Source organism: Bos indicus, chromosome 7 (genome assembly GCF_029378745.1).
Source record: "Bos indicus isolate NIAB-ARS_2022 breed Sahiwal x Tharparkar chromosome 7, NIAB-ARS_B.indTharparkar_mat_pri_1.0, whole genome shotgun sequence".
NCBI lineage: Eukaryota > Metazoa > Chordata > Mammalia > Artiodactyla > Bovidae > Bos > Bos indicus.
The window spans coordinates 47,322,185-47,340,700 of NC_091766.1; the positions used below are offsets into that span (position 1 = coordinate 47,322,185).

The 18,516-nt window shown below is 50.8% G+C and overlaps 1 protein-coding gene across 1 annotated transcript; it reads right to left on the bottom strand.

Moving 5' to 3' along the window:
* Positions 1-5,691: 5,691 nt before the first annotated feature.
* On the bottom strand, positions 5,692-7,333 carry SMIM32 (small integral membrane protein 32). Its single transcript, XM_070793619.1, has one exon. It carries the CDS (start codon positions 6,712-6,714, stop codon positions 6,403-6,405), a length of 312 nt encoding a protein of 103 aa, XP_070649720.1. The 5' UTR covers positions 6,715-7,333; the 3' UTR covers positions 5,692-6,402.
* Between the last annotated feature and the right edge of the window lie 11,183 nt (positions 7,334-18,516).

Consider the following 18,516-nt stretch of genomic DNA (forward strand, 5'->3'; position numbering starts at 1 on the left):
ACCTACAAAATTAACAGTCTACTTGGGGCTTTAACATGTTGACATTTAATATTTTCCCAGAGAATTGAAAGGGCACAGTTTTCTTGATGCATTTGACAAGAGAAAACAACAAGAAAAGTATACTTTTTGGTTCATAATTTTATAGGGTGGCAGTGTTAAGAACCCTGTAGTTTGATTTTAGTGCCCTGGTTTAGAGTCTGTAATATCGCCCCTAACTGTTGTACCTGAAGGTCAGGCCTGTAATTGCTTTCAGGTGGGGCACCCTAAGCAGTGCCTTTGAGAGACAGAACAGTGATGTGTGTTTGTGCTTCAGAATAAAAGATTAATTTTGCTGAGGAGAGTGCATGTGTGATTCTGGAGGGGGAAAAAAAGCAGAGGAGGGTTTGAAGCACTATGCAAACATTAGTTAAGATTAATAGTAAATGGTCCTTGATTGTCTTCTCTTTACATAACATTCTGTGAATTTTACAGAATTTGTTTAGGCCAAATTAATGATGGCAGTCAAGGTGAAGGTAATGAATGCAAACACAAACTCGTTATAAACCAGTATAAATGCAAGCCTGCAAAGGGGATCTTCCCATGAAAAGAAAGGTGCTTTCCTTTTCACTGTCTGTTTAATAAACTGCTAGGAGTTTACCATACCCATTTTCTCTCTCCTTAATCATTGAACACCTCTGTCCAGCTGCTTACCAAGTTCCCCAGCTCCCTTTCAGCTGTAGCTGGTCATGCAGCTAAGTTCTGACCATTAGGATACGAGCAGAAATCCTACGTGTCATATTGGCATAATGCTCCACAGAGGAACACTCTGGCCCTTTCCCCTCTTCCCTGTGGCTAGAATATAGATAGGATGGTAGGAACTAGAGGAGCCATATCAAAGTGGACACGAGAGCCAAGGGCTGAGGGTGACAGAACTGTGCTACTCTTGGAAGGTTATGTGAAAAAGACATTGGATGGATATGGGGAGCATTCTTTGTTGTAACAGTGCAGGCTGTAACCTGGTTAATCCTTACTTGCTCCTTCACTTAGTCTCACCAAACCTTTATTTTGTGCTCACTGCAAGTCAGGCTCTATGCTAAGCAGCAGAGCTGTCACAAGGAGTCATTCCTGTCCTCACAGAAAGCAAAACTATAATAGTTTAGTGGTTTCAGTCTCTATCTAGATAGGGTTGTTTGATCAGCTTTAGAGGGTACAGGAGGGGCAGAAATGGAGAATCAGGAACTTTAGACTCTGCTCTTGTTTTTCTGAATACCTGGATTTTCTCTGGTCCTGAGAAGTATCAAGATTGTTCATTTGTTCCACTAATATTTGAGGGTCTATTAGATGTCAGGCTGAGGACAAACTAAGTAAAAATACATTCTCTCAAGCATCTTCATTGTGGTTGATACAGACACATAATGAGATAAATATAGGATAGTGGTAAGTTCTAAGGAGAAAGAGTAGGAAAGGAAGATAAGAAATGTCAGGGGTGGGAGGAGGAAGGTGGCTGATGATTTTGATCCAGAAACCAGAGAAGATCTCATTAAGAAGGAAATCTTTGATCAAAGTCCGAGAAGAGGTGAGGGAGTCGGGGGTAGTGATTTGTTGTGATTTAGTTCATTCTTAGTCAAGGCAATTCAGAAAGCATATGAATGATATGGTAAAGATCTCAGATTCCCTGCAGAAGAAGGAGTAATTCAAGCAGAAATAGCTAAAGGTACAAACTTAAATTGCATGTTCTTTAGTCTCTGCAGGAGCTGCAATAATAACTGAGGTGTTACACAGATGGAGACAAGAAATGTCAGTTGCTAACAACTTTGTGGATTATCACCTCCAGGAAATGGGCCACTTGGAGGACCGATCAATAAGGAGAGTTCAACTCAATATTTCATCTAATACAAGTTTAGTTTACGGCAGAAAATCAAAAGTGAAGTGTTCAGATGAAGAACCTACAGGCAAATTTACCTTAATCTCTAGCTCTATCTTTCCATTATATTCCGTTCAACAAATACTTACTCAGTGTCTGTTTTGTGCTTAACATTGTGCTGGGCATTGGGAAAGCAGCCATGAGCAGGCAGATGTTGTCCCTGACATGCAGCTTATATGTTAGTAGGAGGAGAGAATTTAGTCCATGAATTAAAGTTATTTAATAGCTCTGATAAGGGAGCTGATCAGGGGCTGTGAATGAATATAACTGATAGCTGATCTTCTCTGAGAACTCAGGCATATCCATTTTGAGGAAGAGGTATTGAGACCTGAAGAATAGGAAGGCGTTATTAGTTGGATGAGGGAAGGGAGTCAAACACCTTAGGCAGACAGGCCCTAAGGGTCGAAAGGCCACTATGTCTCAAGCATGGAGTACAAGCGAAGTGTGAAGAATTGAGGCTGGAGAGGTTGATGGGGGCCAGAGGAGGCTGCATCTTGGAAGCCAATGTTAGAGTTTTTTAAAAAATACTGAGAACAGGGAGAAACTTGGGGTGGAAGCTGGGGCTGGAGGCAGATACTGGGATCAGATGTGTGCATTGATTGGAGAGAGGCAAGTGAAGGCTGGACTTTGAATTCAGGTGATACTGGTGGAGGTGGCTGGGGAGTAGATGTAGTAGAGTGGTGTCTAGGAGGTGATGGATTGCATATGGGAAGAAGAGTTTGGGGTCAGGAATGACCACCAGTGTGCATTTTACTTTAGGCAACCAGATGATGGCACAGTTTACTGAGATGGAGAAAACTGGAGGAAGGTGTAACTTACCTGGAAAGGTAAAGAGTTAGTCATGAGGGAAAGCGGTGTCTATTTTTGCTGTCGCAAACACTTCTGAAATGATCATCCTGATTAATAATAATGATAGCTCACATTAAGACCACTTGCTGCTGCTAAGTCGCTCCAGTTGTGTCCGACTCTGTGCGACCCCATAGACAGCAGCCCACCAGGCTCCGCCGTCGCTGGGGTTCTCCAGGCAAGAACACTGGAGTGGGTTGCCATTTCCTTCTCCAATGCGTGAAAGTGAAGTTGCTCAGTCGTGTCTGACTCTTAGCGACCCCATGGACTGCAGCCCACCAGGCTCCTCCATCCATGAGATTTCCCAGGCAAGAGTACTGGAGTGTGTTGCCATTGCCTTCTCCGTAAGACCACTTACAACGTATTAAATATGAGCTGAACACTTTACCTATAGTATCTCCCACAATGCTGAAAATCCCATGAGCCAGGTACAACTATCATCTCCATTTTACAGATAAAGAAGCAGGTTTTCAGAAATCCAGAAGTATGATCGTGGCATAGAGTGGATGGCCAAGGTCAGGTTACCTGGCTCCAAGATTCTTAGACTTACGCTGCTTCACCCTAGCTCCTGACATCTGCAACCACTTCCCCTAATTTCCATCCTACCCACCCTCTTTGCCCCATCAGAGATGTGTTCTCAACCCTCTTGCCTGTTCCCAGTGACTGGTTGTGGCAAAGCTGCCCAAACACCGGTGTCTTGAATCTCATTCCTCTTTTCACCCTGCCAGACCCAGTTCTTCAAATGTAGCTCCAAGGCATCATGGGCTTGGTGAAAGAACAAAGGGCAGGAGGATGTGTGTGTATAGACCGGCCTTCCTGATACCATCTACATGTTCAATTACCACATAATAGTCCACTTAGCTTGCATATCAGCAGAAGACAGACATGAACTCAGCCCGATTCTTTCCAGGGGAGAATCTGGGGTTAGGTTCCCCATGACAAAGGACCCATTACTGCCCAACTAGTCAAACACTAGCCTAGAGATAGGTATGGAATTATTTAGGGTCCCAGTGCTGGCAAAAAAGCAGAACTCAAGTCCAATTCCTCTTACCGATCCTGCTTGATTTCTAGATTCCAGCTCTAAGTAGGTCCAATTATTTAGGCATTTCTTCTGGAAGTATCTATTCAACCCTGTAGATACATCAGAAAGATGGCTTCCAAATTGCCTCCATCTTAGCATTTTTCAGCTTTAACTTCTTGATGCCTTGGGACTGTATTTTATTAAGACATCCCAATAGCCTCCTGGATCACTCTGGCTTCAACTGATTCTGGTCCAAGAACTTCAGGTAGCCTCTAAGCCAGCTGATAGTGCCCCTAAGCCTGGCATTTTTTGTGGGTCAGCTTCTCCCTTAGGCAGCGCTGCCTCAAGCCTGAGGCTCATTTACAACACAGCTAACACTTGAGTGCTAGTGTTAACACTGGTTATGTCATTTGACATTCAACCCTGTAGAGCTAGGTGATATAATCCCATTTCACAGTTGAGGAAACAGACCAGGACAGATTAAGTAATTTGCAGTGCCACACAGCCAGTGAGCAGTAGAACTGGGATTTAAAGCCAGACAGAATCCAGAGCTGATCACTCTGCAAACTGCCTTGAGGTCTATCCATGGGGAGCTGTGGAGGAGGAACATACTATGCTGCACCTGTATTAGTCTTCTACCCCCTCAGCCCCTAGATTAAAGCCGAAGGGTCTCCCATATCAGCAGTGTGTGATTCCATTATGCCAGTCAGGGTTCTCATACCCTCCTTAACATTTATTCCATTTAGTCTTCTCCATAGCCAAGGGTCACACAGATTAGCTGAGTTACCATTACTGTAAGATAGAAAGGTTTGGCTGCATTTCCAAAAACCAAAATGTTGTATGAGGTTATTGTAGAATTAGCTCCATTAGGGCTTGGTTGTTGTTAGCTCTCTAAAATATGGAAGTCAAGCCCAAGACGAACTGTCAGATGCTCATCTCTGCTGCTTCAATGGGATAGGAGCAGGAAGAATCTTGGGCACTTCCAAGGATCCTTCCTTGGGAATGATGAAGGAGGAGAAGTGGTGGTAGGGAGCTCTGGCCTAAGCCTGGAGCTCTAGTAAGTCTTTTCTAAGCCTCAGCTTAGATCCTTACATAAGTTTCAGTGTCCAACAACCCTCACAAAAAGTTTGTAGAATTATGTGCCTGTATGCATTTGCCAGACAAGCATCCTTAGCATTCTTCAGAGTCTCCAAATCTGAGTGACCCCTACATGGCTTGGAACTACTTGATTAAATAATCTACCAAATCTCCTTTTAGTCAAGAGTTCTCTAAGCTCTAGTGCCCTAATGAACTAGGTGACTTCTGAAACTATTTTAAGCTGCCACAAAGAGACTCCCTAGAATTAGGTTAACTTTAATAATGGTCAAGGTTATTACAATTCTTTCTATTCCCTCCCACGTTCTTTGAAATCAGCTCCTCCAAGCTGGGCTTATTCATCCATTGCTTTCCTGCTGTGTTCTCCAGAGCGGGCCTCCTGTCTACTTTAGGAAGAAGTACTGAACAGCTGCCCCCATCACCTGACCCTCAGGCCCCTGCTTCACAAGGTGGTTCTGGTCCAGAAATGACTCCTGGAAGGGCTTAGGCCCAGAGAACCTCTGAGAGCCACAGAGTGGATGCCTGGTGGGAAGAACTGCCCCACAGGGAAGGTCTCCATGGAGCCCTATTACAGGGAGTTTTTTTTTTTATTTCCACAGCAGATGAGGCAGCAATTCTTCTCTGAGGTTGGCTCTGAAAACACTTGCCCGAGCAAGCAACTGATTGACCCTGGGGAAAGGTGAAGCTGGAGAGGAGCAAATGTCTGTTAAAACTGACTTGGGCCACTTGGAGGTGGGAGGCGGGCTGTGCTTAGGTCAACCTGCTCAGGATCCCCTTTTATGCCCCTTTCCCAAGTGGCGCAACCAATGACCAGAGCATCCTCAGCACTGGGTCTAATTCGGTGAGGTTTTATTGTAGAAATGTGGCCCCTGTTGACCCAGGACACCCTAACCACAGAGTGCTGCAGGTGGAACCCGGTGCCTCTAGACCAGCTTCCCCTTCCCCTGTGCGGGCAAAGAAAACTGGGTTCTCGGACCCGGGCGGCACCCGTTTAAACTCTGCGTCCCCTCACTTCCCACCCCAGGGACGCAGCCTCTGAGGGCCATCATTCCTAAGTCCAGCTGAGTTCACATTCGGATCCTAGTGGGACTCTCCAGTGCCAAAGAGTGGGAAAGGCGGTAGTAGCCGCAAGAAAACGGCCACAGGGCAAGGAGTCCAGACAGGCAGCTCGAACCTAGCTGCGCGCTTGGCTAGCTGCACGCTCCTCTCGCCTGCTCCTTCGGCAAAGTAGGGAAGTCAGCTGGCGGCGAGGAAGGCTCCCTGGTCCGGGCAGATGCGCTGTCTTCAGGAAGGCACCCCGGCTGGTCCCGCTGCCCACGGAAGAAAGCCTCCACCAGGGGAGCAGCACAGTTCCCCGCGACCAGGAGGATGGGGACCCTCTGCAGCCTCCTAACGCCTCCGACTCCCTTGATGCACACGGTGCTGCTCGAGGGCGGGAAGGGTGTGGGGGGGTCAAAGTGCAGTGTTCCCAGGGGCATCAGGTGCACCCTGCCCAGCTCATACCTACTGCTGGTGGCGAGACCCGGACCCGGTGTGGCTACACCGGCCGCATCTTCCAGGGCGCGCGCGCGTCCCGCAGAGAGCGGTCGTGGGGCAGAGCGGCGAAGGCCGAGTGGCGCAGCTGGCAGCCGATAAAGAGGATGACGAGCGCCACGGAGAGCAGCAGCAGGAAGAAGAGCAGTAGGTAGGTGGGCAGGTCGGGCTTGGCGGCCGCACCGTCCCGCATCCCGCGCGCGGTGGCCAGCTCCAGCGGCAAAGCGCCCTCCGCCTTGACCGTGGCTGCCAGCGCCAGCGCGCCGCCTACCGCCGCCTCGGGGCCGCCCGTGGTGTTGAACACGTCGCCGTACATGGCCCGCGGGGCTGCCGACCCCCGGCCGCCTCACTTCGCTTCCATGGTGCGCCCTGCCCGCTTCTCTACGCGCGACCGACCGCAAGCCAGGTGCCTGCGGGACCGCCGGGACTGCGAAGTCCCGGACTGCTTCCTTGCCACCGCACTCAGCTGCCCTCTCTGCGGGGTGGTGGACCCCAGCGCTCCGAGCTGGACGGCTCGGCACCCGCGATCCCCGGACTTTTCAGATCTGTCACCGTCGCCACCCACGGTTCTGAATCATTCACCTGGGTTTACGGCCGTCCTTTCAGTTCAAACCCCAGCTCCGGTGAGCTCCAGGCTCCAGGACACCCCTGGGCTGCGGCGCTGGCGGAGAGAGGTGAGTGGTGCGTGCGGCCGCAGCTCGGGGTTCCTGCTCTGCACCTCCAGACACCAGTGCACCGAAGGCTCAGTCTGGGAGTCCTCCGCGTCCTCCCGCTGCCGAATCTCAGAGCAGTTCTGCAGCCTTGAGTCCCCGCTGAGACACCTGGTGTGCGGCGAGCCTGTCCCCGCTGGCTCCAGCTGCTGCGCTCCAGTCGAGAGCAGGAGACTGAGCTCCGAGGCGGCCCCGCGAGCTCCGGTCCCGGGCAGGGGGCGGGACTGGTGGCGACTGTCCCCGGGGAGCGGCTGCGAACCAATGAGAGCGAGAGAGGACAGGGCTGCGCCTGCCCCCGGCCCGGCCTCACATCACTCACGGAAGGAGGGACACACAGAGAGGGAGGGAGGGAGGAAAAACACAGGGTCACGGAAAGACAGATGGACGAGGAGCAGATTACAGACCTATGAACAGAGACACGCAAAACGGACACAATATGGACAGCAAACCGATTCGGAGACCAGCCTCAGCCACGCATGGACACCTGCTTTCGTCCTTCTCATTCATGGACATTCTCCCTCCAGGCACAGCCCAGTTGGCTCCCAGCCCCAAGACTGAGTAGTTCTGGGAGGGCCAGAAGGCTGAGCGCAAGGGCAGAGGGCTCCCAGATGAGCTGAAGCTGCTTCCTGGGGCCCCGCTCCTCCCCAGTGGAGTGCACATGTGAGCTCACCTTCTCAGCTCACCTGGCCTGCAGTGCTCAGACACAGAGGGCCAGAGGTAGATGTGGCCCACCTGCTTGTAGCAGCCCTGGCAAACGCTTGGTGGCCAGGACAGAGGTGAGGGGTCAGCAGGACCAAGGGGGTGTCCCCTTTCCAGAAGTCCACACTGTTCACCTCCTTTGGAAGTTTTCCAAGCCTCCCAGATTAGAATGGGAACCAGTGCCAGCCACCATGGCCCCTGGGTTCTTCAGAAGCACTGACCGCCCTGGGCTGTCATGGTCTGGCATGGAACGGAAGCAGGCACTTGCCCCCAAGATTCTGAAGGATGCACTCCCTCACCAGTCAGGAGCGATGGTGCCTCCTTCCCTTTCGCACCGGGCACCTCACTTCTCACTTGAATCCTAGCTCCGAGACCCCTACAGGGTGAGCCAAGGGCACAACTCTGTCTCTCTCCCCCATCAAGGGGTACAGGATGTGGGAGAGCTTGGTGAGCACTGGCTGCAGGAACTGGTGGGAAGATGAGTTTATTGTTCCCCTCCCCCCAACTGCACCTCATACCTGCCCCCAGGCTTAATTAACAAGGACTAGTAAGGTGTGCAAGGCTGCCCTTGGCCAGCGCTCATTCCCTTAAAGCCCAGCTCAGCCCAGAGGAAACACCTCTGCAAGCTCTTTGCCTAACATGAAAATTTGTGAGCCTGAGTCCTGACACTACAGAGAGTCTGACTGCTGGCTATGTGAGATGCAGGAGTGCTGCAAGGAGATGCAACCAGTCCATCCTAAAGGAGATCAGTCCTGGGTGTTCATTGGAAGGACTGATGCTGAAGCTGAAACTCTAATATTTTGGCCACCTTATGCGAAGAGTTGACTCATTGGAAAAGACCCTGATGCAGGGAGGGACTGGGGGCAGGAGGAAAAGGGGACGACAGAGGATGAGATGGCTAGATGGCATCACCGACTTGATGGACATGAGTTTGAGTGAACTCTGGGAGTTGGTGATGGACTGGGAGGCCTGGCGTGCTGTGATTCATGGGGTTGCAAGGAGTCAGACACGACTGAGGGACTGAACTGACTGACTGACTGACTGAAGTCCTGACCCTACAGAGCGTGCTGTGTGAGATGCGGGAGTGCTCCAGAGGCCCCCCTATAGTTCCACAGATGGGCCTGTAGGGTGCTTCCCTGGGCACAGAGGGGGATTTTGTGTGGTGTGGGGTGGAGTGGGACCTGGCAGGACTCAGCATGACCCCATCTGCCCTTTACGGTCCTGGGGCACTGCCCAGTGTGCTCCCAGGGCATAGGACCTTAAGCCGCTGTGCCTGGCTTCTGCTTAGCCCAGCTTCTCATTTTCCAGATGGGAAAGCTGGCTCTGAGAGGGGCAAGGCTTTATCCATGTTAGCACAGGGAAGCCTCCACGTAACAGTGTGCAGCAGCCGTGAATGTGGGCTACTCAGGAGAGGGGCAGAGTCCCTTTCTCTGAAGGCCTGAGCCATTTGAGACAGCATTCTATTTGGCCAGCAGGACCCTAGGGACCTTGTGTGAAACCTGAACAAGCCTTCTCAGGGCTGCCGTCAGCCAAGGGGAGAGTCAGCGTGTGGATTAACGGAGAGGGGTTTATCCAGGTGAAGCCCCTGCTGTCAATAACTCCCTGGGTTCTTTGTTTGCTTTTTAAGGTATAACAAAATTATTTTTAGTTGAATATTAATAGATTATTTTTCATTAAAAACTGTGCCTGTCTGAAATATATACAATGAAGGAAAACATCGAAATGTTTTTGGTTTGTAGCCTCAGTTTGTGGTTTGGCCTGGAATTTCCCTCTTGAGTTTGGGGAATCATTCCTAACCCTGCTGACCCTGCTTCCTGTCTACTCTGCCCCCGAGGTCAGGTAAGACAATAGACAGTGGTGGGAAGGCTGTGGCTCAGTCGGGAGGGCCTCAGCAGAAGCAGGGACAGGTTCCTGGTTTTGGACTATAAAGTAAGGGTTTATGGTAGGTGATTTCTGGCTCTGAAATAGTGCTGTGTTCCTCCAGGAAGTGAGCACAGAGCAGGGGGTGTCTGCAAGAGGGTCTGGTGTGGATAGAGAGTCCCCAGGGCTCCATTGCTTGTAGTAGGAGCAGAGAAATCTCTAGAAATGCTCATTTGTCCTCAGAGCTGTGGCTTTTCATCATCATATTGCATTTTGTGGAAGTAACACATGCATGGGCTTGCAGCCTGTGATTGGAGGAGCTGGGACTTGAACCTGGACAGTGGGCTTCTGTGTCCACTCAGTGAACCAGGACTGTGGGCCACCTCCGATTTAGAAGAGTCCTAGCAGCCATGATTCACAGACCTCCTCTTTCCGCAGGCCAAGCACTTGCTCCTCACAGCAACCTGTGCGACAGACATGCTAGCACCTCCATTTCCCCAAGGAGCAGGCTGCAACCTCGAGAAGCGGTGTCACCTTCCGAGGTCACACGGCCGGGTCTGGGCACCAAGGAGCCTCAGACTTGGCAGCTTGTGCTCATCCACTCAGTCTTTTTTTTTTTTTAATGGACTTAGAGTCTGTACTCGTTTTATTTTAATAATTTTATTTATTTATTTATTTTTGGCTGTGCTGGGTCTTCATTGCTGCACGGGTTTTTCTGTAGTTGCAGAGAGCTGGAACTGCCCTCTAGCTGTGGTGTACAGGGTTCTCACCGCAGTGGCTTCTCTTATTGTGGGGCACGAGCTCTAGGTCGCCTGGGCTTCAGTATTTGTAGCCCTCGGTCTCAGTAGCTGTGGCTCCCAGGCTCTAGAGCACAGGCTCAGTAGTAGTTGTGGTGGAGGGCTTTGTTGTTCTGTGGCATGTGGGATCTGCCCATCTCAGGGATCAAACCCGTGTCTCCTGCCTTGACAGGCGGATTCTTTACCACTGAGCCACCAGGAAAGTCCCCACTCAGTCTTAAGCTGCTTTTTCTACTGAGACACTTAGCAGAGAGAGTATGGTCAAACTGCCTTTCCTTTTGGTAAAGTTGGAGGAGGTCTTTTGCCCTTTTGGATGGGGAGGGGGGTCCTTTGGTCCAAAAGTGGGCGCTGTTTCTTTTTGGAAAGATGTTCAGAGCCCTGGGAGGGCGGTCACGTTCCCTGAATATTCCCCAGCAGGAAATGAAACAAGACTGGTGCTGAGTAAATGCAGAGATGAAGTTTACACAGCTTTTTACACAAGCCAGAGCGACCTTCCATTAGGGAGCTTTGTGTACCCATACATTTAAGTCGGGAAAGATTATGAAGGGGCTCGGAAGTAGGCTTTGACAGGCAGAGGTCACAGGGTGGGACCCCGGCAGGACCTCTTCCCCATTATGTGGTCACTGAGTGACACAGGCTCCCTCCCCGCTGGCCTGTCTGCCAAGAGACCAAGAGGCAGTGGTGCCTTTCCTGCCACGCTGGGGCCATTTGCTAGCCATTTAATGGAAACTTGAGAGACTGCAAGCCTTGTAGCCCCAGGATTTCATAAACTGTTTCTCTCCAGCCCTCCGTACCTGGTGAAGCTATTTTTGTTTCTTCCTCTTGCTAGGGGAATTATTATTATAGCACTCAGCATCACCAAGAGGCTGGGGTGAAGATCAAGGCTGAAATGCTGCCGTCTGAAGTTGGAGTTCATTGCTGCCGGTGTGGGTTTCCCTGTGATTACTGCGTGTATTCAGCTGCTGTGGAGTGGCCTCCGCATCCTCCATGAATGCTGGTGAAGCTGTTGCTCACAGACCTTTAATTCTGTCACCCCGGCAACATTTGGTTTTATTGTTTTGGTTTTGTTTTTGAGATGACTTTGGCAACTGTTGTGGTCGGTAACTGAGGTTGCTTTTTAAAACGTCTGTTTTAGGAACTAAATAACAAGTAGGCCAAGCCCAAGCTCTGAAATGAAGTGGTTTTTCCAAATGGAAACAGGCAGCAGGGGGCTTGAGAATGGTCAGGCCGGGCCTTTCAAGGGTTTGCAGTCTGGTTTGTGGAGCGGGAAAACTGGAGAAAGGATGGGGAATGAGGGAGAGATGATTCTGGAAGGAGGGAGCTCACTGAAGGGATCGGATCCCAGAAAAGGGCATCTCCACCTCTGTCCTCTGGTTCCACGGGCCTGCAGGTCTCTCGGGATCAGAGAGTGGGATGGAGAGTCAGGGAAGCAATTCCTGGGCTGCCTGGGACCTGACGTGCAGGCTGGGGGCACTGTCTCTGACTCTGGTGGTGGGATGTCTCTGGATGTTTTTTGGACAGTCTCACTGGTTAGTGGAGAAGGCACTGGCACCCCACTCCAGTACTTTTGTCTGGAAAATCCCATGGATGGAGGAGCCTGGTAAGCTGCAGTCCATGGGGTTGCTAGGAGTCAGACATGACTGAGCAACTTCACTTTCACTTTTGACTTTCATGCATTGAAGAAGGAAATAGCAACCCACTCCAGTGTTCTTGCCTGGAGAATCCCAGGGACGGGGGAGCCTGGTAGGCTGCCATCTCTGGGGTCACACAGTCGGACACGACTGAAGTGACTTAGCAGCAGCAGCAGCAGCACTGGTTAGTGCCTCAACATCCTTCTCTTTGATCTCAGTGACATGTGACCTCACCTGCCTTTCTGGGTCCCTGTGTAGCCTCCAGCCAAGCAGGTTCCAGTGACATAAGACTTGCAGGTTACTGGGACATGTTGCCACCCCTGGGGTCCCATCACCTAGACTCCTCTGGGAAGGTCAGGGGTTTGCCTGAAGGTGAAACTGAACTCCTGCTGCTACCTGGCCTGGCCAGGTGTTGGGTGGAGTCACCAGTTGGGTCACTGCATGCTAAGGAAAGACCACTGCTCTGGTCAAGGATGGGAAGCAGGCTGAAGCCAAGTTGGAGCCAGTATATGCTGAAAGGGACAGGATTGTTGTTTGAAATCAGTAACCAGACTCAGGGACACCTGGCCTGGTGGGGTCCTGTGGTCCATGTTCCGATATCAAGGCATGGGGTACTCGGCCTATGAGGTTGCGCTTGGAGAAACACAGGGGCCCAGAAGTTGTGACAGGCAGCAAGGCTGGGCAGGTGTATGTTTAGTTAATGAAGAGGTACCCCAACCCACCCCATCTGTGGCATGTTGGAGAACTACTTCATGGAAGGGTCTGGGACTTGGTGAGGCCAGGGCAAAGAAACTCAGTCAGGAAGGCTGGCTATTTTTTAATTGCATGTCCTAAGGTTTAGGATACGCTCATCAAGTGGGATGCAAGATTATGTTGGATAGCACAGGGGTGTGATATTAAACAGCATTGAATCACACGATGCAAAAATTACTGTCTTGTAATCACCTTTAATTATTCTGATGATGGCTAGAAGAAAAATCTATTTTGGTCCTGGGTCAGTTCAGATCCTCTGAGAAGCACGTGCAAGAGATTTACTGGTAGAAATGCCTGTGATGGAGAAAAGGCATAAGAGCTGGAGTCTCTCGAAGAGCCTTAGGTGTCAGTGCAGATCTGACACCTCTAAGAGGAGAGGGGGAAGCAACGGCTTGGTATGTCTTACCTACGCCAGTGGAGCGGTAGTGGTGGAGGGCATTGTGAGAAGAGCCCCATCAGGCAAGAGGTGTGCAGCTGTGCAGCGCTGGGCTCAGAGGATGCTTCAAAGGGTCATCTGGGGCTGGGGCTGGTGACCCTTTACACAGGGCTCCTGAGGCTCAGAGGAAGGGGCAGCTGCCAGGGTTGAAGTCCAGACCAGACTAACCCCCCTGGGGTTAGCCCCCTGCCTAACCCCCAGCCCTAGCTAACTCTTTCCCTCTGGGCTTTCTCCTGGATGGGTGAGACCAGGCAGCCTCCAGCTGTTTTCTGATGGCTTTGACTGGGTGCTTCAGATTCAGAGTCTTCCAAGTATGAGAGTTACACTCTCTGAGTCTGGGCCAAGGTCAGAGCCCAGGGTCTCAGCCAGCCCCCCTTGAAGACGGTGCTTTGTGTGGTTTGGGGTATAAGTTTATGCATGTCCTGGGCAGCCTATTGTGGCAGGACCTTCTCTCTCTCATTGTCACTGGTGTTTCCACAGGCTTCCTACTACCCGATGCTATCCTCTGTGGTCCATCCGTAGGGGCAGATCCAGGTTTTGTGGAGCCTGCAGCTCTTACATCTTAGGGGCCCTCTCTGAGAACAACAGCACAAAATTAGATTTTAAAGTAAATATTTATTTAGAATGAGAAACTGAATAAAAATAAATTTTAAAAAGATGACCGAGATCTAAAAATATAGGAAAACAATCCCGACTGGCTTCTGGGACCATACCCTTCCATCATCACATTCCTTGGTACCTGGTGTTGGGTGACAGCTCCATGCAGGGTCCCCCTTCTGACCTTGCACCTTTGGGTCTAGACTCCAGTGAGCTGAGGTGGTGGGAGTGTTCCTGAGATCCCCAGTGGAGAGGGCCGACAGTACCTTGCTTCCAAAGTAACTGGCAACCCCTTAGTTACATGTGCTAACATTTGGAGGAAATGTATTTCTAATTCAGCCTCCTCTTGGCTGGATCACCCAAATTTCCATGGTTTCTTCAGCACCACACAACCCAAGGAAAAGTGTAACTGGGGAATTTGGAGGGGAAAACAATAGTCTTAGCTGTTGCTTTTGCAAACTTTATAAACACGCAATAGGTCAGCATGAGCTGGGGGGGCCTGAAGCTTAAGCCTCATAGCCTCATAGTAAACCCAGCTGAAGCCATCCTGAATGTGTCCCCTGCCAGAGGCAATCCTTAGATCTTGCCTGAGTCAGTGACATACAGTGGCTCCTACTGAGCTTTTTGAAATAAAACTCATTCCCCTTAATTTTTATTCTGGTTGTAAAAGTAGTATTTGGGCATTACTGAGAAAATACAGACAAGGGTAAAGGAGACAGTGAAAGTCATCCTGGAATAAAACCCATCCGCAAACAGTAACGATTTAGAATCTCACTCTTCTCCCAGCCCCTGCCAGGGGTTTGACATGACACTGATGTTGACAGGTTGGAACCTCCGGACATCAGCATGTCATGGGCTTGCATTATGTTCCTCCTTTTGGTCTGGCTGGTTGCTCTAGAACATTCCTGATTGCCAGACTCCATTACTTTTCCTACCCAAAGCCCTTTAAGGCTCAGATGAGGGCCTGACCAGAAGACGTGACACAGCTGGGGGTCCTGAGGAGCAAGATGCCCATTTTGGCTCCAGCATGTTTGAGAGGGTGGGAAGGGGTCTCTACTTGTTCACAGACCCAGATCTGTGAGCTGAAGGCTGGTCCTGCTTCCAACTCTGTCTGAGATCCCTGGTATAGGGTGTGGGCAACAGTAGAGATGGGATTTACCACCAAGGAAGAACTGTGAAGGGTCATTAGGCATAACCTTAGGGTTCAGGTGTGGTTGAACCTTTGCCTGGGAGGTATAAGGGATGGCTCAGGTGATCTGTACCCCAACCATGGCCGAGGGCAGCACCAGCTAGAAAGACTTGGTCTGAGTCAGCAAGAAACCCTGGGTTTGGGGCCTGCAGGGAGGCGTGTCTCCAACTCCTATTGTCAGTATATCCTTCTCTTGGCAGCCCCAGAGTTAGCCTCCCAGGCAGCCTGCAGGGAGGCTGGGCTGGGATGGGGAGCTTCAGCTCACTCTGCCTCCAGATTCTGCTCCAGAGCTGGGGTCCCAGGTGAGCACTGAGGGGCTGACTCTCCTCTCAGGGGTTGAGTCCTGGCTCTGCATGGACAGGCATGCCTCCCTACTACCCTCCCATCTCAAGGGCCAGGCTGCAGACCTGGTTCTCTTCTAGAGGAGACTCTTCCATGGTGGCGGGACCCTGGCAGCTGGTCCGGGCTTCCCACAGACCCTGTCTTCATGTACGCAGATCCTGAAGCCACTTCCTAAGCTGACAGGAGGTGGGAAAGGAGAGACATCCTCTGACAACATTTTCCATCCCTGACTAGAATGAGGCAGAAAATCCAGGTTTACACAATTTTTCAAAATTGTGTAATTAGAAAATTATTTCTAAAAGATTATTCCTAATTTCCATAAAAGATAATTATGTTTTCCTTTTTTTCTTCCAAAGTTTTAACAAAACAAACAAACAAACAAAAAACTAGGTTTCTCTCTCATCAAAGTCCTAGGGATCCCAGTTATCTTCATTTTGGAAAAGTCCCTCCCTGCAGCCAGTCACTCCTGTTCCACAGCTGCCCCTCAGGCAGGACCCGGGGGATGTGGGAGATGGCTTTCATTTCTTCCCTGTCCTTCCACCTCTGGGCAGTGTCATCTTCTCCAAGATCCTGGTCAGAGACCATGGGCAGAAGGAACCAAGGATGTGGGGTCAGGCCAGAGAAAGGGCCCCTGCCTGAAGAAACAGCACATTGATCATGAAGAAATCTGAGAGAATGTCCTTGATGGCGAAGGAGGGATGAATATGTCCACCTGATTCATGAGGAAATGTGATTATTTTTTAAAAAGTTTTAAGTGAGAGAACTGACGCTGTCCTTTAAGTGGCATTTTAAAACCTAAATTAGAAACTACATCAGCATTGCCATTTGATGCTGAAGTGCAAGAAATTTGACCTGTTCGTTCCCTGGACTCAGGCTCCCAGGTCAGAAGTTAGGGGGTCTCCATCTGGGAAGGTTTCTCCTGGGGAGTCATGTGTAGTCCCTATACCCCAGTACTACTGGGGAAGGGGCTTCTCCCATCACTCCCTAAGGAGGCTGCCTGTGGGCTCTCTGTAAGATGGGAGACGTGGGCTGGATGACTGGGCATCATCTGGCCCCTCTTTGAAAAAGCCTTTGAAAATGACATCCCCAAAGATACAGTGTTGAGTGGGTTTTCTCAACTGGAACCAAAGAGGGAAAACAGGAAGATGCATGGGAGTGTTAAGGGCACTTGAGATACGCCAGTCCCCCGTCCAGCCTGGCTGCGTCTCGAGTTTACCCGCCCAGGCAAGACTGGCAGCGTCCTGCACAGCCCGTAAGGGTTGCTGAGCTATGCAGCGGTATGCTCAAGAGACCCACTCTGTTTCTCCTCATGGTACCCCTTCTCCCCAAACCCTTCTGAATCACCTGGGAGCTTTAAAAATGCAGGTTCTGTCCTCAACCCCAGAGATCTGAATCTAGCCTTTGGAGCTGGGAGTGTATGTGTGGGTGCACGCACATGTGTGTGTGTGTGTGTGTGTGTGAGAGAGAGAGATGTCCTCAAGCACTGACCAAGGCGCCCTTCTGCGTGTCCTGACACCAGTGATCCTTGTAGGCAGATGGCAGTCAGACTGTCCAACATAAACTGCCTCAGGGAGTGGATGACAGATTTAACAAAGGAGTCGAATGATCGGGTTTTGAGTTTCAGGAGTCGAGGCCTGGATATAAGGTTTGGAATAAGACACGAGGAGGAAGGGGAAGGCTGTGGACAGCACACAGAATGCCTTTGGGTGAACTGTAAAGAGGTGTCTTTCTCCTTGGCAGGGCAAGGGCAGATTTTAGCCTGAGTGAGCCCTCACCCACAGCAGGCCACACACTGCTGTGCCATATGGGGTATTCCTGTGCAAAGGCAGGTTTCCCCATCCCTGAAACTGAAAGAGATCTCCCTGATCTTGGGGCAGGGTCAGGTTGGAGGTGAGGACAGCAGAGCTGGTGGGGACACGAGGCGACCTTAGATGTTTGGTGGGTCCCTGAGAGGGGGCACAGGGCCACTCTGCTTTGGAACAGAGAACAGAAACCAAGATAGTTTTGGGGAGCAGAGGGAGAGAACAGATACCTTTCTTAGGTAGAGCCCTAGGGAGGAGGCAGAGGCCCCAGGATGTGGACAGCTCCCCAGCCCCACTGGGTATGAGGCAGCAGAATGGTTCCTGAAAGCTCACCTTAGCACCCTGTGGTAGCACCAGGGGTGGGGTGTGGGGCACAGCTAGCTTCCTCCGGCTCCACAGTGGTTTGGAGACTGCAGGAGGGCTTGCGTGCCCGTGCTCTGAGAAGGCCATGAGAGTGGCAGGAGGTATCTGAGGATGGCTTTTGGATGGGAATGAGGGTCTGTGTAGCAGGGACTTGCAGGACTGACCTTTCAGAGGCAGAGAGAACAGTGGTGGTGGACAGAGAGGACCACCCACCTTCAGCTGCAGAACCGAGCGCCAGTTCCGTAGGTGTGGGGACTCAGAACTGAGACTTCTGTCACTTCAGGGGTCACAGCCTCACAGAGATCCAGTAATGGGAAACTAGCATGACAATCTAACCCACTTGAGTTTGTGGATTAAGAATGATATACTATGCAAAGAAAACCATAAGTAAATACCTAATAATGATCTCTGCATGGTAGGACTAAGGGCAATTTTCATTTTCTTCTTTTTGAGTGCAGCGGCTTTTGACAATTTCTCCAGTGACTATGTTTGCTTTTTAAATGAGAATAATAATTTCTTTTGAAAACAGTAACTTGCTTTTTTTTCTCTCTCTCTTCTCTGGGGTTCTCATTCCTTAAGTGCCTCATCCATCATGCTTCCTTCCACCCCTTTGACCTTCCCTCCTTGCCTGGGCCTGGTAGACACTGGGCGAGGTGGGGCTGGAGTCTAGGAAGGCAGTGGCTCTAGTCGGGAGTCCTAGAGTCATGATGACACCGATGATATCACCACCAAGGACACTTTTCCGTCCTCTCTGCAGCCATTTAAGAGGACAGAGGCCAGGGATGTGGGGGGAGAGATGCTCTCCTCATTTTTTTGCGTTGGAGTGACTGTCTCTCCTCCCCCAGGCAGAAGGGTTCAGGCTGAGCTCTGCTGAGCCAGTGTGGGCTGGGCCTCTGCACTGTCCAAGCTCCCAAGTAGCACTCCGTCCCCAAATCTGCT

Excerpts from the sequence above, each read along its gene's own strand:
- SMIM32 (XM_070793619.1), bottom strand. The coding sequence starts at position 6,714 with ATGTACGGCGACGTGTTCAACACCACGGGCGGCCCCGAGGCGGCGGTA.